Raw genomic sequence first — 25,596 nt, 5'->3', positions numbered from 1 at the left:
TGATGGGTCTCGGCAAATGGCGACAAAAGCAGTTAAACATTACAAACTATCTAAATTTTTCATCGCCGTCATTGTACCAACCTGCGGGATGTCATTACATGTCCATTGTTTCCACACAGTGACCGTAAACACATAGAAATACGAACAAAAATGGTGGAATTGCTTTTTTTTCCTCTTCTACCTCATGAAGACTTTTTCCCCCGTTTTTCAGTACCTGATGACGAGCCACATGTCGGGGATCACTGGTTCAGTCCTTTAGCCCCATCACTTCTCCACCTTGGTAGCGTGAAGGAGTAGCTATATGGTACTTCTGGTCACAACCCAGCTGGTACCAATATTCCTGTTCCTACTTATATCAACGATTCTCCTATTTAGGTTCATGTTCATCCTGATGATCATTCTCACCGCTTTCCTCTGTGGCCTCAACAACATCTATGTCAACTACAGCGAATCAGAGACTCTGGGCAAGTAAGTATCTGACCACCCTGTCATCACAGAGAGAGTGCCCTACACTTTATATAGGGAGCGTTCAGTCACAAGTCCAACTCCTCCATACACATACATGTTATGCTTGGCCTCACTTTGGCATGGTGCTCAATGTCAGTCTGTAGCAGGGAAAGCTACATCTAGCCATGGTGCTCAATGTCAGTCTGCAGCAGAGAAAGCTACATCTAGCCATGGTGCTCAATGTCAGTCTGCAGCAGAGAAAGCTACATCTAGCCATGGTGCTCAATGTCAGTCTGCAGCAAGGAAAGCTACATCTAGCCATGGTGCTCAATGTCAGTCTGCAGCAAGGAAAGCTACATCTAGCCATGGTGCTCAATGTCAGTCTGCAGCAAGGAAAGCTACATATAGCCATGGTGCTCAATGTCAGTCTGCAGCAGAGAAAGCTACATCTAGCCATGGTGCTCAATGTCAGTCTGCAGCAAGGAAAGCTACATCTAGCCATTGTGCTCAATGTCAGTCTGCAGCAGGGAAAGCTACATATAGCCATGGTGCTCAATGTCAGGCTGCAGCAAGGAAAGCTACATCTAGCCATTGTGCTCAATGTCAGTCTGCAGCAGGGAAAGCTACATCTAGCCATGGTGCTCAATGTCAGTCTGCAGCAGGGAAAGCTACATATAGCCATGGTGCTCAATGTCAGTCTTCAGCAGGGAAAGCTACATATAGCCATGGTGCTCAATGTCAGTCCGAGGCAGATAAAGCTACATCTCGCCATGGTGCTCAATGTCAGTCTGCAGCAGGGAAAGCTACATCTAGCCATGGTGCTCAATGTCAGTCTGCAGCAGAGAAAGCTACATCTAGCCATGATGCTCAAAGTCAGTATGCAGCAGGTAAGGCCACAACTAGTCATGGTGCTCAATATCAGTCCGAGGCAAGTAAAGCTACATCTAGCCATGGTACTCAATGTTAGTCTACAGCGGGGAAAGCTACATCTAGCCATGGTGCTGAAAGTCAGTCTGCAATTGGTAAGGCTACGTCTAGCCATGGTGCTCAATGACAGTCTGCAGCAGGGAAAGCTATATCTAGCCATGGAGCTCAATGTCAGTCAGCAGGAGGGAAAGCTACATCTAGCCATGGTGCTCAATGTCAGTCAGCAGGAGGGAAAGCTACATCTAGCCATGGTGCTCAATGTCAGTCCGAGGCAGGTGAAGCTACATCTAGCCATTGTACTCAGTGTCAGTCTGCAGCAGGGAAAGCTACATCTAGCCATGGTGCTCAACGTCAGACTTCAACAGGGAAAGCTATATTTGATCAAGGTGCTCAATGTCAGTCTGCAACAGGTAAAGCCACATATACCATGGTGCTCAATGTCAGTCCAAGGCAGGTAAAGCTACATCTAGCCATGGTGCTTAATGTCAGTCAGCAACTGAAAAAGCTACATATAACCGTTGTGCTCAATGTCAGTCTGAGGCAGGGAAAGCTACGTCTAACCATGGTGCCTAAGTGAGTCTGCATGAGGGGAAGCTACATCTCGCCATGGTCTTCAGTGTCAGACTGCAGCTGGAAAAGCCAGATGTAGTCATGGTGCTTAATGTCAGTCTGCTGCAAGAAAAGCAACACAGAGTCATAACAGGGATCAAGAATAAGGATCGCAATGATCCCATTTTTTACAAGGTTGAATATTCACTTATTGTTGCGTGTGACCAGGCTCACGTGTTGCGTTTTGTCTTTTGGCATCTTGCAGCTTTAATGAGACCTTCCAGTTTCTATTCTGGACCATGTTTCAGATGGTGGAGAGGAGATCGGTGGACATGAACCACTATGTGGTGGCAGAGTTTGTTGGCCGGGCCTTGTACGGTCTCTTCACTATTATCATGGTCATTGTCCTGCTCAACATGCTCATAGCTATGATCACCAACTCATTCCAGAAGATTGAGGTGAGACTTCAGCCTCATGAGCGAAGAGTGAACGATGCAGATTAGACGTACCTTGTGATTACACAGAGATAGGGCAGGTGTGACGTCCATGACAATCGGCCACATGGTTTTGCAGGTGAAAAAGCATTTATACAGTAAAAAGAGTGGATTTCAGTGTTCCTTTTGATACGTGTAAGTATATGCTTGTCTAATGTCTTCTCGGTGTTCGCTCTTATATATATATTTTTTTCACAGGATGATGCTGATGTAGAATGGAAATTTGCTCGCTCTAAATTGTACCTTTCCTATTTTCGAGAGGGATTGACCCTGCCTGTTCCATTTAATATCATCCCTACTCCTAAAGCGCTCTTCTACATAGTCAGGTACATGCTCCACCTCTCTCGTCTCACATCCATATTGGTGATCTTCCCAAATCACACAGGAAATCCTCCTCAAAGTCCTTGGCTGTTCTGATAGATTCTTCTGGGTAGTTCTGTGGTTGGTTGGTCATGTTGTTGACTCTTGATAGTCCCACTAAGAACCCGTTACTAAGATTTGGTTTAACATCTGGTGGATTTTTTTTTTTCAAAAAAGGTTTTTCCAAAAATGTCTCACTCTACCAACCCAACATTGTAGTACGAGTCCTCTAAAAATGACGTTACTATGATTACAGAGGGATTTTCAGATTCTTTTGCTGTTACAAACCCAAGAAGAAGCAGGATTATCCTCCGATCGCTACCATCGTAAGTGTCGGCCTCGTCTTCCGTTCTCCTGTTCACAGTTTGTTACTTGTCTTCCTTTTGCTTCCATCTGAATGTTTCGTTTCCGCAGTCCAATAGGGGAGTTGTCGGAGGGTCGTTCGGCGAGAGTCGTACATCGTACCGTCTGCAGGTGATCAAGGCTCTGGTCCAGAGATACATCGATACGGCCAGAAGGGAATTTGAGGAAGCCAAACGCAAAGGTAACGGAGGGTTACTCGCTGATTTACATCTATTAATAATAATTTAGAGAAAATCTAATCTTCATTTCTTGCATCATCCATGAAAGCTCCCGAGATCAGGATGATCATCAACACAATGTCCCTCTTGGCATTCATGTGCGAATTAGTTTCAGTAGCAACAAAGTGGAAAACCATTAAGACTTATCCGGGATGAGATGGAGCCTTGGTGTCTAATCGCACATTTAGTGGCAGAAAACAGAGCAGAAAGGGGATGTTTAGGGGCTTAAGACGTGCGCTAAGTGCAGCGCAACACAACAAGTTGGCAAGTACGCTCCCATTGATGTGTGTATGTCTAAGGAGACAGCGGTATCCGCCGCCCTGCGAATCCTGGACCACCCAAAGATTACCTTTTCCCCTCCAAGAAGGAAGGGAGAAGAAAAATAAAGCAACTTGTGTGTAAGCAATCATAAGACACAACCCAACATTCCCCCTCCAACGGTCAGACCCCCGATCCTCAGATGTCTACACCATGCATGGACGCCTGGCACTTCATCAGCTTCTCCAGACTTCAATTTAAGGTCCTCCCATCCAATCGAAATGACTGTAGACCACCTGAGTTTTGTTCTTGATTTATCAATGAGTTTCTCACGCCCCGCATGAGGTCAGCTCTCTGCTCCACGGTGCAGGACTCCACCGCCATTGTGGAGGACTGGCTATAGTACAGGTTCCAGGGCAGGGATATTCCTCTGCAGATGCCTGGCCGGTATATGTCATCTCTATGTGATTTTGCGATCTCTCTTATAAACAGAAACTCTTTATATATTTAGATCTTGGAAACCGCATCACGGAGCTAAACAAGAATGTTGTCCGTCTGCAGTCGGAGGTGAAGCACCTGAGACGTTCCCTGGCGGACCCCGGCACGCAGGTCTCAGCTAGAGAAAATGAAAATGTGCTGAGCCGCTACATCATGAAAGTCAAGAACAGTTTCCAGAATTACGATCAGGAGTCGGTCAGTTCCGGGAAGGATTCTTCAGAAGTCACCGTCCACCAGGATAGCTTCAGGAACATCCTCCCGGATGATGATTGCCCTCCCTATCCCGATGTGCCACTCGCTGATGACCTGGACCAAGTTGGGGACGGCTCAGAAGTCGGGGAGGACATGTGAATGACTGGATAATGTATAGTTGGAAATACTGTACACTGCCCACCATTAGAGCAGGGATGAGAGGGGTCATCAGGGTTACCCCAACATCTGCACGTAGCTTGTATGATCTGACGGGGTCCCTATGATCTCCCTTATATTTGATCAGCTTCCTATGAAATAAACCAGATATTATAGTATAGCGGCGTTATAAGAGGAGCGTCTGATATCTGTCACATATTGGCCCGAGACCCCCAAGAAAGAGATCCTAAAATATAGGACATTCCCTGCTGTGTAATTATAAGCTAGTGATAGCTAACTGTACGTATATAATGAAAGGAATAAAGGTCTATGAGATACTGATGTATTATCTAACACTATGGCTCCTGGAGAAAGAAAGTACACCCAATGAACCTGCAGAATAGTGAGTGCAGCTCTGGAGTATAATACAGGATGTAACTCAGGATCAGTAATGTAATGTATGTACACAGTGACTGCACCAGCAGAATAGTGAGTACAGCTCTGGAGTATAATACAGGATGTAACTCAGGATCAGTAATGTAATGTATGTACACAGTGACTGCACCAGCAGAATAGTGAGTGCAGCTCTGGGGTATAATACAGGATGTAACTCAGGATCAGTAAAGGAGGGGGCTGGAGACAGCAAGGCTAGGGGGAAGCCACCCATGACCGGGGGTTGGCCTGGAGGTTTTACCCCACCCCCCTTTTGTTTGGTTTTGAATAGTGGGATTCTGGGATTGGGTAATGGGAAGATGGGGGCGGGTAGCTGGAAGGGGGATATATAAGGGAAAAGTGCGGGAAAACGGCCATTCCCATTGGAACAGCAGAGGCAATCACCTGTCATGGCGTCTGTGCAATCCCTGGTGAGCCAGCTTCAGGATGTCGCACGGTCAAGAAGAGGTGGATGGCTGGAGGCCCAGCTGTCCGCATTGCTGGGAGCTGCAGGAGTTTCGGAGGCGCAGGACGGAGGCGGTAGAAGAAGCAGGAGAACCCGGCCCCCGGAGAGACTATCCTCAGAGGTATCAGCACAGAACAGGTGCAGGCCCCGGAGCCCCTCAGGGGACCCTGCGGGGGGGAGAGCAAGATGGCGCGGTTCCTGCCCGCCGCTCTCGCCCCGGCAGGAATCCATCCAGCCGGCCTGTTGCTGTTGTTCGACGCGGAGCGCAGTCTAAACCGGAAGCAAGGGCCGCACCGGAAGTGAGGGCCGCATCGGATGTTCGGCACGACGTAGGAGCGACGGGGGACACAGAGGTTCCGGCCCCAGACGAGCGACGCAAGCGCAGCGCACCTGCGACGTGCAACGCAGCTGCGACGCGCAACGCAGCTGCGATGCGCAACGCAGCTGCAAGAGACCACGCAGCTGTGATGGGAAACGCAGCTGCTATCAACGTCGGGGGCCTGAATGAATAGAGAGGTCCCAGGACTATCGTGGGAGCAGAGACGGGTACGGCAGGCACCACTGGCGATGTTCCTGTCAGGGTGCCTGCTGGGAAGGCCATGAGGACACCAAGGAGGCAAGCATCGGCGGGCAGGCAGCAATCCGGGCATCCACGGCTGCTTGGCTCACAGGGAAGGCGCAGAGGAGAGGGAGCGGCGGGCAGCAACATTGAGCCGCTGGGCTGCGTCGGTTATGGCAGCACGGACCAGGCCCGTGCGCCTGGGTCTGGTAACAGAAGGAGGCCCGGTTCAACACCCAGGATTGCAAGTCGGTCCGGCGGAAGGTGGTCACCGAGGAGACAACACCCGGCAGCATCCATGACCGTTCAGGTCCCCCCTGGTGACGGGGAGGCCAGGGCCCGGGCCTTGAGCGGCGAATGGAAACAGACGGATCGGATTCCAGCAGCGACAGGGGCGGAAGAACCGATCGTCAGGACTCAGGATTTACGGCTGGCAGGGACACAGCACCTGCGCAGCGGCGTGAGTATAACTCCATGTCTTGTTTGTCGCCTGCAGGGGCAGCTTCACTGGGGGGAGTTAGCGGTCCTTTTGTTGCCTCAGAGGGGAGGTGTCTAGCCGGTCCAGGAGGGACGGAGGTATCGGGAATTAGGGAAATCTTAAATAGTATGTCGCAGGTTCTACTGAGAATGGAGAGCGCAGCAGCGGGTGGGTCAAGGGCATCTCCAACAGAAGCCTTGTTACCAGGCCAAGAGGTGTCGCTTCAACTCAGTGGTGTGGTGGTAGGGTCTACGGTTGGTGCAGAAGGGGCAGTTGCTGGGGTTTCTGTATCGGTTCAGACGGAGAAGGACAAGGGCGATACAGTGAAGTTGGATGACAGGGCAAAGGGGGAGGTGTATGTGTGCTTCGAGGGGCCATTAGGAGCACATTTAAAAAAAGAGGTGAAGGAGAAAATTTGGCGTGACGAATACGTGGAAATTTTCTCCCTCCTTCCCCTGGAGAAGTTTAATTTGGACAGGGGGAAAAAAAACGATAGCAAAAAGGAGGAGGAGGAGAAGCGGAGTTGGCGCTTGATACCTCAAACTTTTACGAATTGGCTTCAAGCATTTGCGATTTTGGCTGGGGTCATAGAGGAAAAGTTTCCTGAAAATTGCTCAGGCTTATTTTGTTATTTGGATGCCATCGGGGAAGCGCATCGTACTTATGGGGGACAAACTTGGCTGAGGTACGATGAGCAATTTAGGCAGAGGAAGGCGGTACGGCCCGAGATTAAGTGGGACCAGAAAGATATTGGCCTTTGGTTAAAGGTGATGGCTCCCGCTAGATACGGGCAGTCCTTTCACGGGAGTGGAGGAAGTGGGAGTCAATCGGCAGGAACAAGTGGAGGTAGTCAGGGAGCACAGGGATGTAAAGAAAAATCAGGAAAGTGCTGGCAATTTAACGACGGCCAGTGCAAATACGGGGCAGGCTGTAAGTTTAAGCACGTTTGTTCCCATTGCAACGGGAGCTCCCATGGGGCGGCAAAATGTTACAAAAAAGGAAAGGGGAGAATGTCTGTGGGTCCCGGTCAAGGGGGTGACTCCAGTGAATCTGGAAAAGATGGCCCCCTTTCTAAGTAGATATCCTGATCAATTGAAGGCCAGGATTATTAGGGATGGTTTTTTCAGAGGGTTTCAAGATCCCGTCACCCGACCATAAAGTTCCTTTTTCAGTTAAGAATTTAAGGTCTGCTTTGTTGCATCCAGAAGTTGTGGAGGTTAAGTTGGCAAAGGAGGTGGAGTTAGGTCGTATGGCGGGGCCGTTTCATAGCTTGCCGGTTGAAGGTGCGGTCATTTCTCCTCTGGGGGTAGTGCCTAAGGTGGAGCCGAACAAATTTCGCTTGATTCAGCTTTTGTCATACCCAAAAGGTTGTTCGGTTAATGATGGTATAGCGCCGGATTTATGTTCGGTTGAATACACATCATTTGATGCGGCTGTGTCATGGGTTCGGAGGTACGGGCCTGGGTCATTGATGGCAAAAACCGACATTGAGTCAGCGTTTCGGCTCCTTCCTGTTCACCCGGCTAGCATTCCACTTTTGGGTTGTTTTTGGAACAAAAGTTATTACTTGGATAGGTGTTTGCCTATGGGCTGTTCTATTTCATGTTCATTGTTTGAAACCTTCAGTACTTTTTTAGAATGGGTAGTTAGGGATGTTGCAGGCGTGCAGTCTGTTATCCACTATCTTGATGATTTTTTGATTTTAGGTCCCCCAGATTCTTTGGTATGTGGTAATTTGTTAGCAGCCATGAAGTGGGTTGCTGAACGCTTTGGGGTCCCTTTGGCAAAAGAAAAGACCGAGGGGCCTTGTACGGTTTTACGTTTTTTAGGGATTCTAATTGATACGGAGCACATGGAGTGTCGATTGCCAGAAGAAAAATTGTTGTTACTCAGGCAGGAGGTTGAGCGAATTGGAAAACTGCGTAAGGTGACATTGAAGGAGCTCCAGTCGCTGCTAGGGAGATTGAATTTTGCCTGTAGGATCATGCCGATGGGTAGAATATTCTGTCGTAGGTTGTCAAGGGCAACGGCGGGTGTGCGAGCAGCGCATCACTTTATTCGCTTGAATAGAGAGCACAGAGAGGATTTGTTGGTGTGGAAGCGCTTTTTGGACACTTACAACGGCAGGTCGTTGATTCAGCAGGAGTTTCTGAACAGCTTTGATTGCGAGATTTACACGGACGCGGCAGGTGGAGTAGGATATGGAGCTTTTTTGTAGGGGAAAGTGGAGCGTCGGTAAATGGCCCGATGCTTGGAAGGAGAGGGGTCTTACAAAGAATCTCGCTCTTTTGGAATTATTCCCAATTGTAGTTGCAGTCTCGATTTGGGGTGAGTTCTTTTTGAATCGGAGAGTCAGGCTCCATTGTGATAATGTAGTGAGCTGGCCGTCTCTGGCTGTTCTGTGATAATTGAGATAGAGCCTGTGACAGAAATGATAACGCATGATGGTGTTGCCACCTTGTGGCCAGAGGTTGCACCTGCGCAGGGTGTGATGACAGAGAAAAAGACTGAGTCTCCTGTGTCCCGCCCTAGAGAGTCACGTGACCAGAGTGAGAAGCAGGAAAAAGCGCGCGAAGAGTCTGAGAGAGTCTGTGAAAAGAACCAGGACGGTGTGCAGGTCCTCGTGTGTGCCTTAGAGGATACTCTCAACGTGGTTTCTGTTATCTGACACCTTATCCTCAGAGTTTTCCCCAGCTTCCGCACTGCTGAATGATTCAGCTGTTACACTCCCCACTACTGGAGTGTGGACTACACAAGGTAATCCACAAGAGCTGCTATCCAGATCAGAGAGACTGTAAGCGGGACCTCTGGCGAGAGGCCGAATTATTCCCTCCTTTCTTTCAGCGAAATTTGTTGTTCCTGTTTTTTTTTCATCGGCTGGGACGCCCTCCTGCAAAGACAGACAGGCCTGCGACGGGGGACACATCCTTCTGGAGTAAAGGACTGGTAACGTGTGAGTAGGGACAGTGAGGGTCAGCTTATCAGTACACGTTATTGCTGTGAACATTTACGGTTGTCATTTACTGTGTTCTGCTATGTTGAAAATGTATACGAGTAAAGATACGGTTATCAAGATAGAGTCTGTGTGTGGGGGTCTTGCGGGGCCAGATCATAGATACCAACGGCCTTGCCCGCGGTCACTTCATCTGGCGTAGTCGGCAGAATCTGTGACCAACAAGATTCCCAGCCAGGCCACGTGTACAGTCAGAAAGCCCCGCCGGTGTCTATTGTGAATCAGGTCAGGAAATTTGGCAGACGAAACTACCCTGTACCAGAGTGGGCGGAACAAGTCCGGATACTGGGGGAAATGTATAATATTGACCCTAAGACCTTGGCAGAAATGGCGGTACTGACGCTAGAGGGGGAGGCATAGACGACAGTCAGATTGGAGACGGTCAGGGGCCAGAGTACAGTGGATGATTTGGTGCGGGTGCTGGAGAACACCTATGTGCCGACCACATACCAGGGAACACTGCGACACATGTTCTTTAGACGGACGCAGCTTGAATGGGAGGATATTCCCCAATATGCGAACGCCCTTCAGGTACTCCTTGAACAAGCCTGTGGAAAAGGGGAACAACTAGCTGGTATGGCTCCTCGTGACCTGGTACTGAGAGACCAATTTGTAATAGGACTGAGAGACCAGTATCTTAACCGCACGTTACAGGACTTGATCCGGATGATGCCGACTCTTGCTTTTTCTGAAGTCAAACAGGAAGCCATAGAACGTTCAAGGGGACCCGTCATGGATGTGGGGATTCCAGGTGCTGCGTGCAGATCCATATCTGACATTAAAAATCCGAACAGTGACACGGAAGACCTGAAACAGATGGTAGCAGACTTACAGAAACAGGTATTACAGTTAACATTAGACCGACAGGGAGACCAGCGAAGACAGCCTAGTCGTCCCGTGGGACAGTGTTGGTCATGCGGTGATCCTCGCCATAGGGCAAATCGTTGTCCTCAACACTTCCCTCCGCAAAAACCTCCGTCGCACCAACGAACAAACCCTCAGTCACCCCAGCGAAGGGAATTTCGATCAGACCAGCGAATGGAACCCCAGCCATATCCACAAGCAGAGCTACCACGCCGGGCCTCACCACAATGGCCGCCGTTAAACTAGACACCCCTGCAGCTGAGGCTTGCGCAGCAGGGGAGGCCAAAGAGAGGGGTGTGGAAAAACAGAGCCGACGGCGGAGTGCTCTTGCCTCGAATAGCCCGACACTTGAAGTTGTCCTGGAAGGAATTGCCGTACAGGGACTGATGGACACCGGGTCACAAGTGACCACGATCTCTGAACAGTTTTACGAAAATTACCTCAAACTAAGAACTGCTTGTGACCCAGACACCGCCATTAAGATTATTGCGGCTAATAATCTACCCATTCCAGTGACCGGAGTTGCTTGGATGGACACAAAGGCCTGCGGACAGGACTTAGGGAAACGAGGGATCGTCATCGTCAAGGAAGGTTTCGGCTCCGAGACCCCAGTGATAGTTGGAATGAACATCTTGAAAGACCTAGATCTTATGCTGTTGACAAGAAAAGGACCCAAATACTGGCAGAAAGTCACCAAACATAAGCCGACTCGTCTGGCGTTCCAGCGCGTAATCCGGCCCGTGGGACTTCAACAGATGGCAGAGGAACAACTACCCCTAGCCGCCATTACGGTGCCACGCCGTACCCGGATTACTTTGCCCGCTGAAAAAGAGACAGTCATTTCCTTACCCCTTAACACCCACCGACAACTTGAGGGGGTTGAAGTGTTGATCGAGCCGAGGACCCCAAGTAGGGGTAAGCTAAACCCACTAGTTGCTCGCACTCTAGCCGTCGTGAGGAACGGGAGAGTCCCTGTCAGGCTAAACAACACCGCAGACGTAGGCCTAGCCCTTGAAGCCGGCACTCAACTTGCCCGGGTATATGCTCTACCCACGGAAGTGAATCCCATTGGACCCCTAAAATTCACCCCGTCTACAGAAGGCGACTGGACGGTAACCGTCTCAGCCATAAACGCTCAAGTAAACTATGAAGACATTGGGCGAAAACTACGGGAAAAAGTACAGCTAGACACGTCCCAATACACCAAACAAGAAGTGTCTCAAGTGGAGGAACTCCTGCGGGAACACCAAGACTCCTTTGCAAAACATGACACAGACTTTGGGTGTACCACCAGTATCCAGCACGAGATACCCACGGGCTATACCCCCCCTATCCGCGAGAGGTACCGGCAGATACCACCTCATCAATACCAGGAAGTGAAAAGCCTATTAGAATCCATGCTACACGCCGGAGTGGTACGTGAAAGCCAGAGCCCGTGGGCTGCACCCGTGGTGATAGTCAAAAAGAAAGATGGTTCCCTGAGATTTTGCGTAGACTACCGTAGGCTGAACGCTTGCACTATCCGGGACTCATATCCACTTCCTCGGATCGAAGAGTCACTGACCGCCCTGAAGAAGGCCAAATATTTTTCGTCCCTAGACCTGGCCAGTGGATATTGGCAGGTTCCAATGAGTGAGAAGGACAGGGAAAAGACCGCCTTCATCCTTCCCATGGGCCTGTATGAGTTCGACCGGATGCCGTTCGGCTTGAATAACGCACCGGGGACCTTTCAGAGACTGATGGAACGCTGTCTGGGAGACTTTAACTTTGAGTTTACGCTGATATACCTTGACGACATCGTGGTATACTCCGCCACCTTCGAGGATCATCTTCACAAGCTTGGCCAAGTGTTCCAGCGCTTGAGGGGACACGGCTTGAAGTTGAAGCCCAGCAAGTGCCGTCTGTTCCAGCAGGAAATCGACTACTTGGGTCACCGGATCTCGGACAAAGGCGTCCAGCCCTCTCCGGAGAAGATAGCAGCCGTTCAAGAGTGGCCGCAGCCAACTACCGTCAAAGAAGTCCGGGCTTTTCTGGGGCTGGCAGGCTACTACCGTCGGTTTGTCAAGGACTTCGCTTGGCTTGCTGAACCACTGCATGAGGTTCTCCGAGGGACCGCGAACAGTCCCAGAGGACGACGCATCAGTTGGGGGCCTGACCGAGAAAAATCCTTTCAGGCACTTAAGGCTGCTCTAACATCACCCCCTGTTCTGGCGTATGCAGATTACACATTACCGTTTCAGTTGCACACCGACGCCAGCCTTCAAGGTCTAGGGGCGGTCCTCTCTCAAGTTCAAAATAATAAAGAACGTGTGATAGCCTATGCCAGTAGGTCTCTCCGTGACACCGAAAAGAATCCCGTCAACTACAGCTCCTTCCGCTTGGAACTCTTGGCTCTGACTTGGGCTATGACGGAGAAATTTGCCGGCTATCTGACAGGAGCAGAGGTGCTGGTCATGACGGACAACAATCCATTTGCCCACCTAGAGAATGCCAAACTAGGGGCAATGGAACAGCGCTGGATGGCCAGGCTCTCTAGATTCCAGTACAAAATTAAATACAGAGCGGGGAATGAGAGTCAGAATGCGGACAGCCTGTCTAGAGTGACATCATCCCCGCCAGTGGGGGACCAGGATGAAGAGTTGGAGGAAGATGAGATGCCTGACTTTGCCCGGCTCGCAAAGCAAATAGAAGATAGCCGCCAGTATGCGGTAGGAGGGATTGAAGCCGTACTGGGATCTCCCCTGTCCCAGCAAGAATGGGCCAAGCTTCAAGATCGAGATCCCGAGCACGTCTTACTGAAACAGTATGTGGATAAACAAGAGAAACCGCCCTCCGAAGTGAGAGCCTGACTATCGACCGGAGCCTTGGCTCTGCTTGCCCAATGGGATCGGCTGATCGTGAAAGATGGAGTCCTGTATCGCAGGGCCCTTTTATCCCATATGCTGGAGGAGTGTTTGCAGATTGTCGTCCCGGTGCAGTTGGCCCATGAGATGGTGGGCGAAGCTCACAGGAGGAACGGCCACTTCGGCATAGACAAGACCCTCCGGTGGACCCAGCAGTTCATTTTTTGCCCGAGGCTCCATAAGCTGGTTGAAAACGTCTGTCAAGAATGCCGTACCTGTGAATTCCACAAGTCCGCAGAGCAGCGTGCCCCCGTCCTGACTATTAAGACGTCGAGGCCCCTCGATCTGTTGATGGTGGACTATCTGTTGATCGGAACGGCAAATAGTGGCTACCAGTACTGTCTGGTGATGGTGGACCACTTCACGAAATTCGCCGTCGCTGTTGCTAAGATCAGACTGCCGAATCAGCTGCACAGGCCATCTGTCAGCAGTTCGTTCGGATCTATGGGTGTCCGGAGCGGCTGCACTCTGATCAAGGGGCTTGTTTCGAAGGGCGAGTCATTGAAGAACTCCAACGGATGTATGGAATCAAGAAGTCCAGGACCACCCCTTACCATCCACAAGGGAATGGCGCGTGTGAACGCTTTAACCGGACCCTCTTACAACTGATCCGGACTTTGGCTGAAGACAAAAAGCCCGACTGGCCTCGATTCCTTCCGGAACTGCTGTGGGCCTATAATAATCAAGTCCATTCCGTCACCGGATACACCCCATACACCCTTCTCTTTGGCCATCCAGGCAAAGACATCCATGAGTTGCAACTGTCTAGCTCCGAAGAAGATACATGTGGTACCTATCCTTCCTGGCTACAAACACACCGCCAGAGAATGGAGACTGTCTACCGGCTAGTAGGCCGACAAATTCAGGATCAAGTGCACGCTGACCCACTTCCGGTACAAGAGGACCCACTGAATGTAGGTCAACTGGTCCTAGTCCGTATAAAGAAACCGCAAGGGAAACTCCGGCCCGAGTGGGAGACCGAAGTCTATTGAGTAATTGGATAGCCATACCCCGGTGGCCCCGTCTATCGAGTGCAGGGCGAAGACAGCGGCAGCATCCGAACTTTGCACCGTAATATGTTGCGCCCCTGCCGTTCCCAGCCTGACTCCCCTACTGTGATACCTAGAGAGATGGATATCACTAATACTGTCGGAGACACTGACCCCGGGGATGTAGAGATTGAATGCATGCCTACCCCTGTCCGTCCGACTGACGCACTTGAACCGATTACCTCCTCTACTGACATGTCGACTGGGAAATAGAGTGGGGTGACTGATGGGAGAGAGGGGATTCAACCTGTTAGGCGGACAACGAGGACCACTGCAGGGGTACCTCCAGGACAGTCCTATAGAGACCAATATGTGTGGCCCTCTTCCCAGCCGCCCCCTGTAACATCCACAGCCATCGCCGCCCTGGAGCCAGTCGTTGGCAGGGACTGCCAACCTTTGAGTGGGGGGGTGTGTAGTGAGCTGGCTGGCTCTGGCTGTTCTGTGATAATTGAAATAGAGCCTGTGACAGAAATTATAACGCAGGATGGTGTTGCCACCTTGTGGCCAGAGGTTGCACCTGCGCAGGGTGTGATGACAGAGAAAAAGACTGAGTCTCCTGTGTCCCGCCCTAGAGAGTCACGTGACCAGAGTGAGAAGCAGGAAAAAGCGCGCGAAGAGTCTGAGAGAGTCTGTGAAAAGAGCCAGGACGGTGTGCAGGCCCTCGTGTGTGCCTTAGAGCAGGGTTCCCCAACTCCAGTCCTCAAGGCCCACCAACAGGTCATGTTTTCAGGATTTCCTTAGTATTACACAGGTGATGGAATTATTGCCTGTGCAGGTGATGCAATTATCACCTGTGTAATACTAAGGAAATCCTGAAAACATGACCTGTTGGTGGGCCTTGAGGACTGGAGTTGGGGAACCCTGCCTTAGAGGATACTCTCAACGTGGCTGCTGTTATCTGACATCTTTTCCTCAGAGCTTTCCCCAGCTTCCGCACTGCTGAAGGATTCAGCTGTTACACTCCCCACTACTGGAGTGTGGACTACACAAGGTAATCCACAAGAGCTGCTATCCGGATCAGAGAGACTGTAAGCGGGACCTCTGGCGAGAGGCCGAAGTATCCCTTCCTTTCTTTCAGCGAAATTTGTTGTTCCTGTTTTTTTTTCTTCGGCTAGGACCCCTTCCTGCAAAGACAGACAGGCCTGCAACGGGGGACACATCCTTCTGGAGTAAAGGAGTGGTAACGTGTGAGTACGGACAGTGAGGGTCAGCTTATCAGTACACGTTATTACTGTGCATATTTACGGTTGTCATTTACTGTGTTCTGCTATGTTGAAAATGTATACGAGTAAAGATACGGTTATCAAGATAGAGTCTGTGTGTGGGGATCTTGCGGGGCCAGATCATAGATACCAATGCGCGGCCTTGCCCGCGGTCACTTCATCAACATGGGCATAGTAGCAGTGATTAACAGCTTATCGGCCTCGTCTCCTCCGGTTATCAAGCTGGTTAGGGAACTGGTGCTACGGTGTTTGGAACTGAATGCATGGGTCTCGGCGGTACATGTGCCCGGTGTCCAAAACTCTATAGCGGATGCTTTGTCTCGTTTCCAGTGGGAGCGTTTCCGTTCGCTGGCACCAGAGGCAGAAGTCGCAGGAGTGGAATGCCCTTCGCAGTTGTGGCAGATGGTTTTGGAAGAGCTGGAAGATTGATTCAGGAGTCGGTGGCGAGTTCAACCTGGGCGGCTTATAAGACATCGTGGCGAGTATGGCAAAGCTGGGTGTCGCAGTGGGGGGCATTAGAGAGTGATGAGGATAGGACTTTGGCGGTTTTGTTTTTTTGTAGGTAAGGCTGCGGATTTAGGGTGGTCGTCATCCAGAATTAGCAAATTTATAGCCGGGCTGGCTTTTGGTTTTAAGTTGCAGGGTTGGACTGATGTCACTAGATCATTTTTGGTCAGGCAGGCACTCAGAGGTTTTCAAAAGGGTAACAAGATTTGTGATAAGCGGAGACCAGTAACGTTTGGCATGTTAGAAAGGTTAGGTCTGGTTTTGGAGAGCATTTGTTGTTCTGTTTTTGAGGTGACGCTGTTTAAGTTAGCCTTTGCCTTAGCATTTTTCGGGGCGATGAGAGTAGGGGAGTTGGTTGCCCCCAGCAAAAATAGTGAAGGAGGGCTATTGGCCGAAGACATGAGTTCTTGGGCCTGGGCCATTGATTTTTGGATTAGATGGTCTAAAACTGATCAGATTGGTAGAGATAAGAGGGTCGTTTTAGGAAGAGTAGAAGGGGCTCTGATGTGTCCAAGAAGGTGTTTGGAGGCTTATTGGCAGTTGTGGTCAGGGAGATCCGGCCCACTCTTACGTTATTGTGACGGGTCATTTCTTTCCCGTTTCCAATTTATAGCGGTCTTAAAAAAAGGGGTGCAGGAGTTGGGCCTTAACCCGGAGGTTTGTGGATCGCATTCCTTTAGGATCGGCGCAGCATCTGAGGCTAGCAGGCGCGGCTTGGGGGCGGAGCTGATAAAACGGATCGGAAGATGGAGTTCAGACCGTTATTTGACATATGTTCGCCGCTAGTTGATACAGTACTTTGTTAGTTGTATAACAGTCGTTGAATATGCTTGTTTATCATTCTTTTAGGTGAAGTTCCCACCTTCGCTTGGATTCTTGGACACTCATACGTGCATTGGGGGGCACGGCGGGCCGATATCAGGCATGACGGTAGGCAATTGGGCTTTCCGAGGGCACAACTGATTATTAGGTGGCTAGGTTTTAGGGGCATGTTATGGAGCCGGTTTTTGGGGGAAGTTCATAAGGCTGCGAGATTGGACAGAGTACAGCATATTTTAGTTGTGCATCTGGGGGGGAACGATTTAGGGGGAAGGCCGGTAAGGGAGTTGATTCGGGATATCCGTTTCGATTTCTTGAGATTGTGGACTTCGTTTCTGGGGGTTATAACAGTGTGGTCGGATATAGTCCCCAGGAAAAAATGGTGGGCGGTCAGATCGGAAAACGGTATAAACAGGGCACGGATAAAATTAAATAGGGCGGTGTATAGCTTTGTGTCCAGAAATGGGGGCACAAGTGTTAGGCATTTGGAGTTGGAATCCGGAGTCGGAAATTTGTGGTTGGATGACGGGGTACATCTCAACGATATTGGCATGGATCTTTGGGCTCTTTCCATTCAGGAGGGGATTGAGAGGGCATTGGTGGCTTTGGGGCACGCACGAGCCTGAGGTTTCAGGGCTGTTCGTGGTTGGTGGGGGGTGGGGTTCTTGGAGTTGGTTAAATTGAGTGGGGAGGTGATCTGGCAGTCGGTTATGAGCTCTGGACGGGGTATTTCCTCGGGAGCATTTTGGTAGTTGGTTGACCTGCCACGGAACGTGGAGGTCTTTTGATGCTCTCGAGCTGGTGCTGAACGGTTGGGGGTAACATGGTGGTGCAATGTTATAGTGAATTTAAAGCCAGATCTATTATATATATATTGGTATACTGATATTTTATTTCATTGTTATTTGTTGTTTGTTAATAAACGGCCGCTGTGGCCACAATTTATCCAACAAATAACTTGTTGTGGAGTTTTTATTTCAGGGGACGGGATCATGGGATCGCTGGGTATGTTGGGCAGAGTGAAGGTCAGGTAGTAAAACCACACTGGACCATAACAGGTCATGTAATGTATGTACACAGTGACTGCACCAGCAGAATAGTGAGTGCAGCTCTGGAGTATAATACAGGATGTAACTCAGGATCAGTAATGTATGTACACAGTGACTGCACCAGCAGAATAGTGAGCGCAGCTCTGGAGTATAATACAGGAGGTAGCTCAGGATCAGTAATGTAATGTATGTACACAGTGACTGTACCAGCAGAATAGTGAGTGCAGCTCTGGAGTATGATACAGGAGGTAGCTCAGGATCAGTAATGTAATGTATGTACACAGTGACTGCACCAGCAGAATAGCGAGTGCAGCTCTGGAGTATAATACAGGATGTAACTCAGGATCAGTAATGTAATGTATGTACACAGTGACTGCACCAGCAGAATAGTGAGTGCAGCTCTGGAGTATAATACAGGATGTAACTCAGGATCAGTAATGTAATGTATGTACACAGTGACTGCACCAGCAGAATAGTGAGTGCAGCTCTGGAGTATAATACAGGATGTAACTCAGGATCAGTAATGTAATGTATGCACACAGTGACTGCACCAGCAGAATAGTGAGTGCAGCTCTGGAGTATCATACAGGATGTAACTCAGGATCAGTAATGTAATGTATATACACAGTGACTGCACCAGCAGAATAGTGAGTGCAGCTCTGGAGTATAATACAGGATGTAACTCAGGATCAGTAATGTAATGTATGCACACAGTGACTGCACCAGCAGAATAGTGAATGCAGCTCTGGAGTATCATACAGGATGTAACTCAGGATCAGTAATGTAATGTATGTACACAGTGACTGCACCAGCAGAATAGTGAGTGCAGCTCTGGAGTATAATACAGGATGTAACTCAGGATCAGTAATGTAATGTATGTACACAGTGACTGCACCAGCAGAATAGTGAGTGCAGCTCTGGAGTATAATACAGGAGGTAACTCAGGATCAGTAATGTAATGTATGTACACAGTGACTGCACCAGCAGAATAGTGAGTGCAGCTCTGGAGTATAATACAGGATGTAACTCAGGATCAGTAATGTAATGTATATACACAGTGACTGCAGCAGCAGAACAGTGAGTGCAGCTCTGGAGTATAATACAGGAGGTAACTCAGGATCAGTAATGTAATGTATGTACACAGTGACTGCACCAGCAGAATAGTGAGTGCAGCTCTGGAGTATAATACAGGATGTAACTCAGGATCAGTAATGTAATGTATGTACACAGTGACTGCACCAGCAGAATAGTGAGTGCAGCTCTGGAGTATAATACAGAAGGTAACTCAGGATCAGTAATGTAATGTATGTACACAGTGACTGCACCAGCAGAATAGTGAGTGCAGCTCTGGAGTATAATACAGGATGTAACTCAGGATCAGTAATGTAATGTATGTACACAGTGACTGCACCAGCAGAATAGAGAGTGCAGCTCTGGAGTATAATACAGGATGTAACTCAGGATCAGTACTGTAAAGTATGTACACAGTGACTGCACCAGCAGAATAGTGAGTGCAGCTCTGGAGTATAATACAGGATGTAACTCAGGATCAGTAATGTAATGTATGTACACAGTGACTGCACCAGCAGAATAGTGAGTGCAGCTCTGGGGTATAATACAGGATGTAACTCAGGATCAGTAATGTATGTACACAGTGACTGCACCAGCAGAATAGTGAGTGCAGCTCTGGAGTATAATACAGGATGTAACTCAGGATCAGTAATGTAATGTATGTACACAGTGACTGCACCAGCAGAATAGTGAGTGCAGCTCTGGGGTATAATACAGGATGTAACTCAGGATCAGTAATGTATGTACACAGTGACTGCACCAGCAGAATAGTGAGCGCAGCTCTGGAGTATAATACAGGATGTAACTCAGGATCAGTAATGTAATGTGTGTACACAGTGACTGCACCAGCAGAATAGTGAGTGCAGCTCTGGAGTATAATACAGGATGGATGTAACTCAGGATCAGTAATGTAATGTATATACACAGTGACTGCACCAGCAGAATAGTGAGTGCAGCTCTGGGGTATAATACAGGATGTAACTCAGGATCAGTAATGTAATGTATGTACACAGTGACTGCACCAGCAGAATAGTGAGTGCAGCTCTGGAGTATAATACAGGAGGTAACTCAGGATCAGTAATGTAATGTATGTACACAGTGACTGCACCAGCAGAATAGTGAGTGCAGCTCTGGAGTATAATACAGGATGTAACTCAGGATCAGTAATGTAATGTGTGTACACAGTGACTGCACCAGCAGAATAGTGAGTGCAGCTCTGGAGTATAATACAGGATGGATGTAACTCAGGATCAGTAATGTAATGTATATACACAGTGACTGCACCAGCAGAATAGTGAGTGCAGCTCTGGGGTATAATACAGGATGTAACTCAGGATCAGTAATGTAATGTATGTACACAGTGACTGCACCAGCAGAATAGTGAGTGCAGCTCTGGAGTATAATACAGGAGGTAACTCAGGATCAGTAATGTAATGTATGTACACAGTGACTGCACCAGCAGAATAGTGAGTGCAGCTCTGGAGTATAATACAGGATGTAACTCAGGATCAGTGATGTAATGTATGTACACAGTGACTGCACCAGCAGAATAGAGAGTGCAGCTCTGGAGTATAATACAGGATGTAACTCAGGATCAGTACTGTAAAGTATGTACACAGTGACTGCACCAGCAGAATAGTGAGTGCAGCTCTGGAGTATAATACAGGATGTAACTCAGGATCAGTAATGTAATGTATGTACACAGTGACTGCACCAGCAGAATAGTGAGTGCAGCTCTGGGGTATAATACAGGATGTAACTCAGGATCAGTAATGTATGTACACAGTGACTGCACCAGCAGAATAGTGAGTGCAGCTCTGGAGTATAATACAGGATGTAACTCAGGATCAGTAATGTAATGTATGTACACAGTGACTCCACCAGCAGAATAGTGAGTGCAGCTCTGGAGTATAATACAGGATGTAACTCAGGATCAGTAATGTAATGTATGTACATAGTGACTGCACCAGCAGAATAGTGAGTGCAGCTCTGGAGTATAATACAGGAGGTAGCTCAGGATCAGTAATGTAATGTATGTACACACTGACTGCACCAGCAGAATAGTGAGCGCAGCTCTGGGGTATAATACAGGATGTAACTCAGGATCAGTAATGTATGTACACAGTGACTGCACCAGCAGAATAGTGAGCGCAGCTCTGGAGTATAATACAGAATGTAACTCAGGATCAGTAATGTAATGTATGTACACAGTGACTCCACCAGCAGAATAGTGAGTGCAGCTCTGGAGTATAATACAGGATGTAACTCAGGATCAGTAATGTAATGTATGTACACAGTGACTGCACCAGCAGAATAGTGAGTGCAGCTCTGGAGTATAATACAGGAGGTAGCTCAGGATCAGTAATGTAATGTATGTACACAGTGACTGCACCAGCAGAATAGTGAGTGCAGCTCTGGAGTATAATACAGAATGTAACTCAGGATCAGTAATGTAATGTATGTACACAGTGACTGCACCAGCAGAATAGTGAGTGCAGCTCTGGAGTATAATACAGGAGGTAGCTCAGGATCAGTAATGTAATGTATGTACACAGTGACTGCACCAGCAGAATAGTGAGCGCAGCTCTGGAGTATAATACAGAATGTAACTCAGGATCAGTAATGTAATGTATGTACACAGTGACTCCACCAGCAGAATAGTGAGTGCAGCTCTGGAGTATAATACAGGATGTAACTCAGGATCAGTAATGTAATGTATGTACACAGTGACTCCACCAGCAGAATAGTGAGTGCAGCTCTGGAGTATAATACAGGATGTAACTCAGGATCAGTAATGTAATGTATGTACACAGTGACTGCACCAGCAGAATAGTGAGTGCAGCTCTGGAGTATAATACAGGAGGTAGCTCAGGATCAGTAATGTAATGTATGTACACAGTGACTGCACCAGCAGAATAGTGAGCGCAGCTCTGGGGTATAATACAGGATGTAACTCAGGATCAGTAATGTATGTACACAGTGACTGCACCAGCAGAATAGTGAGCGCAGCTCTGGAGTATAATACAGAATGTAACTCAGGATCAGTAATGTAATGTATGTACACAGTGACTCCACCAGCAGAATAGTGAGTGCAGCTCTGGAGTATAATACAGGATGTAACTCAGGATCAGTAATGTAATGTATGTACACAGTGACTGCACCAGCAGAATAGTGAGCGCAGCTCTGGAGTATAATACAGGATGTAACTCAGGATCAGTACTGTAAAGTATGTACACAGTGACTGCACCAGCAGAATAGTGAGTGCAGCTCTGGAGTATAATACAGGATGTAACTCAGGATCAGTAATGTAATGTATGTACACAGTGACTGCACCAGCAGAATAGTGAGTGCAGCTCTGGAGTATAATACAGGATGTAACTCAGGATCAGTAATGTAATGTATGTACACAGTGACTGCACCAGCAGAATAGTGAGTGCAGCTCTGGGGTATAATACAGGATATAACTCAGGATCAGTAATGTATGTACACAGTGACTGCACCAGCAGAATAGTGAGTGCAGCTCTGGAGTATAATACAGGATGTAACTCAGGATCAGTAATGTAATGTATGTACACAGTGACTGCACCAGCAGAATAGTGAGTGCAACTCTGGAGTATAATACAGGATGTAACTCAGGATCAGTAATGTAATGTATGTACACAGTGACTCCACCAGCAGAATAGTGAGTGCAGCTCTGGAGTATAATACAGGATGTAACTCAGGATCAGTAATGTAATGTGTGTACACAGTGACTGCACCAGCAGAATAGTGAGTGCAACTCTGGAGTATAATACAGGATGTAACTCAGGATCAGTAATGTAATGTATGTACACAGTGACTGCACCAGCAGAATAGTGAGTGCAGCTCTGGAGTATAATACAGGATGGATGTAACTCAGGATCAGTAATGTAATGTATATACACAGTGACTGCACCAGCAGAATAGTGAGTGCAACTCTGGAGTATAATACAGGATGTAACTCAGGATCAGTAATGTAATGTATGTACACAGTGACTGCACCAGCAGAATAGTGAGTGCAGCTCTGGAGTATAATACAGGATGGATGTAACTCAGGATCAGTAATGTAATGTGTGTACACAGTGACTGCACCAGCAGAATAGTGAGTGCAACTCTGGAGTATAATACAGGATGTAACTCAGGATCAGTAATGTAATGTATGTACACAGTGACTGCACCAGCAGAATAGTGAGTGCAGCTCTGGAGTATAATACAGGATGGATGTAACTCAGGATCAGTAATGTAATGTATGTACACAGTGACTGCACCAGCAGAATAGTGAGTGCAACTCTGGAGTATAATACAGGATGTAACTCAGGATCAGTAATGTAATGTATGTACACAGTGACTGCACCAGCAGAATAGTGAGTGCAGCTCTGGAGTATAATACAGGATGGATGTAACTCAGGATCAGTAATGTAATGTATATACACAGTGACTGCACCAGCAGAATAGTGAGTGCAGCTCTGGGGTATAATACAGGATGTAACTCAGGATCAGTAATGTAATGTATGTACACAGTGACTGCACCAGCAGAATAGTGAGTGCAGCTCTGGAGTATAATACAGGAGGTAACTCAGGATCAGTAATGTAATGTATGTACACAGTGACTGCACCAGCAGAATAGTGAGTGCAGCTCTGGAGTATAATACAGGATGTAACTCAGGATCAGTAATGTAATGTATGTACACAGTGACTGCACCAGCAGAATAGAGAGTGCAGCTCTGGAGTATAATACAGGATGTAACTCAGGATCAGTACTGTAAAGTATGTACACAGTGACTGCACCAGCAGAATAGTGAGTGCAGCTCTGGAGTATAATACAGGATGTAACTCAGGATCAGTAATGTAATGTATGTACACAGTGACTGCACCAGCAGAATAGTGAGTGCAGCTCTGGGGTATAATACAGGATGTAACTCAGGATCAGTAATGTATGTACACAGTGACTGCACCAGCAGAATAGTGAGTGCAACTCTGGAGTATAATACAGGATGTAACTCAGGATCAGTAATGTAATGTATGTACACAGTGACTGCACCAGCAGAATAGTGAGTGCAGCTCTGGAGTATAATACAGGATGTAACTCAGGATCAGTAATGTAATGTATGTACACAGTGACTGCACCAGCAGAATAGTGAGTGCAGCTCTGGAGTATAATACAGGAGGTAGCTCAGGATCAGTAATGTAATGTATGTACACAGTGACTGCACCAGCAGAATAGTGAGTGCAGCTCTGGAGTATAACACAGGATGTAACTCAGGATCAGTAATGTAATGTATGTACACAGTGACTCCACCAGCAGAATAGTGAGTGCAGCTCTGGAGTATAATACAGGATGTAACTCAGGATCAGTAATGTAATGTATGTACACAGTGACTGCACCAGCAGAATAGTGAGTGCAGCTCTGGAGTATAATACAGGAGGTAGCTCAGGATCAGTAATGTAATGTATGTACACAGTGACTGCACCAGCAGAATAGTGAGTGCAGCTCTGGAGTATAATACAGGATGTAACTCAGGATCAGTAATGTAATGTATGTACACAGTGACTGCACCAGCAGAATAGCGAGTGCAGCTCTGGAGTATAATACAGGATGTAACTCAGGATCAGTAATGTAATGTATGTACACAGTGACTGCACCAGCAGAATAGTGAGTGCAGCTCTGGAGTATAATACAGGATGTAACTCAGGATCAGTAATGTAATGTATGTACACAGTGACTGCACCAGCAGAATAGCGAGTGCAGCTCTGGAGTATAATACAGGATGTAACTCAGGATCAGTAATGTAATGTATGTACACAGTGACTGCACCAGCAGAATAGCGAGTGCAGCTCTGGAGTATAATACAGGATGTAACTCAGGATCAGTAATGTAATGTATGTACACAGTGACTGCACCAGCAGAATAGCGAGTGCAGCTCTGGAGTATAATACAGGATGTAACTCAGGATCAGTACTGTAATGTATGTACACAGTGACTGTACCAGCAGAATAGTGAGTGCAGCTCTGGAGTATAATACAGGAGGTAGCTCAGGATCAGTAATGTAATGTATGTACACAGTGACTGCACCAGCAGAATAGCGAGTGCAGCTCTGGAGTATAATACAGGATGTAACTCAGGATCAGTAATGTAATGTATGTACACAGTGACTGCAACAGCAGAATAGTGAGTGCAGCTCTGGAGTATAATACAGGATGTAACTCAGGATCAGTAATGTAATGTATGTACACAGTGACTGCACCAGCAGAATAGTGAGTGCAGCTCTGGAGTATAATACAGGATGTAACTCAGGATCAGTAATGTAATGTATGCACACAGTGACTGCACCAGCAGAATAGTGAGTGCAGCTCTGGAGTATCATACAGGATGTAACTCAGGATCAGTAATGTAATGTATATACACAGTGATTGCACCAGCAGAATAGTGAGTGCAGCTCTGGAGTATAATACAGGATGTAACTCAGGATCAGTAATGTAATGTATGTACACAGTGACTGCACCAGCAGAATAGTGAGTGCAGCTCTGGAGTATCATACAGGATGTAAACTCAGGATCAGTAATGTAATGTATATACACAGTGACTGCACCAGCAGAATAGTGAGTGCAGCTCTGGGGTATAATACAGGATGTAACTCTGGATCAGTAATGTAATGTATGTACACAGTGACTGCACCAGCAGA

General features: G+C 47.9%; 1 protein-coding gene across 3 annotated transcripts in view; it reads left to right on the top strand.

The window, feature by feature from the left end:
• Positions 1–17,732, top strand: part of LOC141189426 (short transient receptor potential channel 2-like) — a 182,774-nt gene extending 165,042 nt beyond the window's left edge. The window contains exons 8-13 of one of the 3 annotated variants that reach the window (XM_073661143.1): positions 376–468; positions 2,189–2,381; positions 2,616–2,743; positions 3,034–3,103; positions 3,192–3,321; positions 16,806–17,732. In XM_073661143.1, the coding sequence (XP_073517244.1) occupies positions 376–468; positions 2,189–2,381; positions 2,616–2,743; positions 3,034–3,103; positions 3,192–3,321; positions 16,806–17,401 (1,210 nt within the window). In that variant the 3' untranslated portion in view covers positions 17,402–17,732. The other 2 variants (XM_073661145.1, XM_073661144.1) reach the window with 2 other exon arrangements.
• Positions 17,733–25,596: the final 7,864 nt, after the last annotated feature.

The sequence above is a fragment of the Phyllobates terribilis genome, unplaced genomic scaffold (genome assembly GCF_046119375.1).
Source record: "Phyllobates terribilis strain yellow unplaced genomic scaffold, ASM4611937v1 Scaffold_2__4_contigs__length_985480577, whole genome shotgun sequence".
Taxonomy (NCBI): domain Eukaryota; kingdom Metazoa; phylum Chordata; class Amphibia; order Anura; family Dendrobatidae; genus Phyllobates; species Phyllobates terribilis.
The sequence above is the reverse complement of the archived record's forward strand: the minus strand, read 5'-3'. Positions and strand labels throughout refer to the sequence as shown.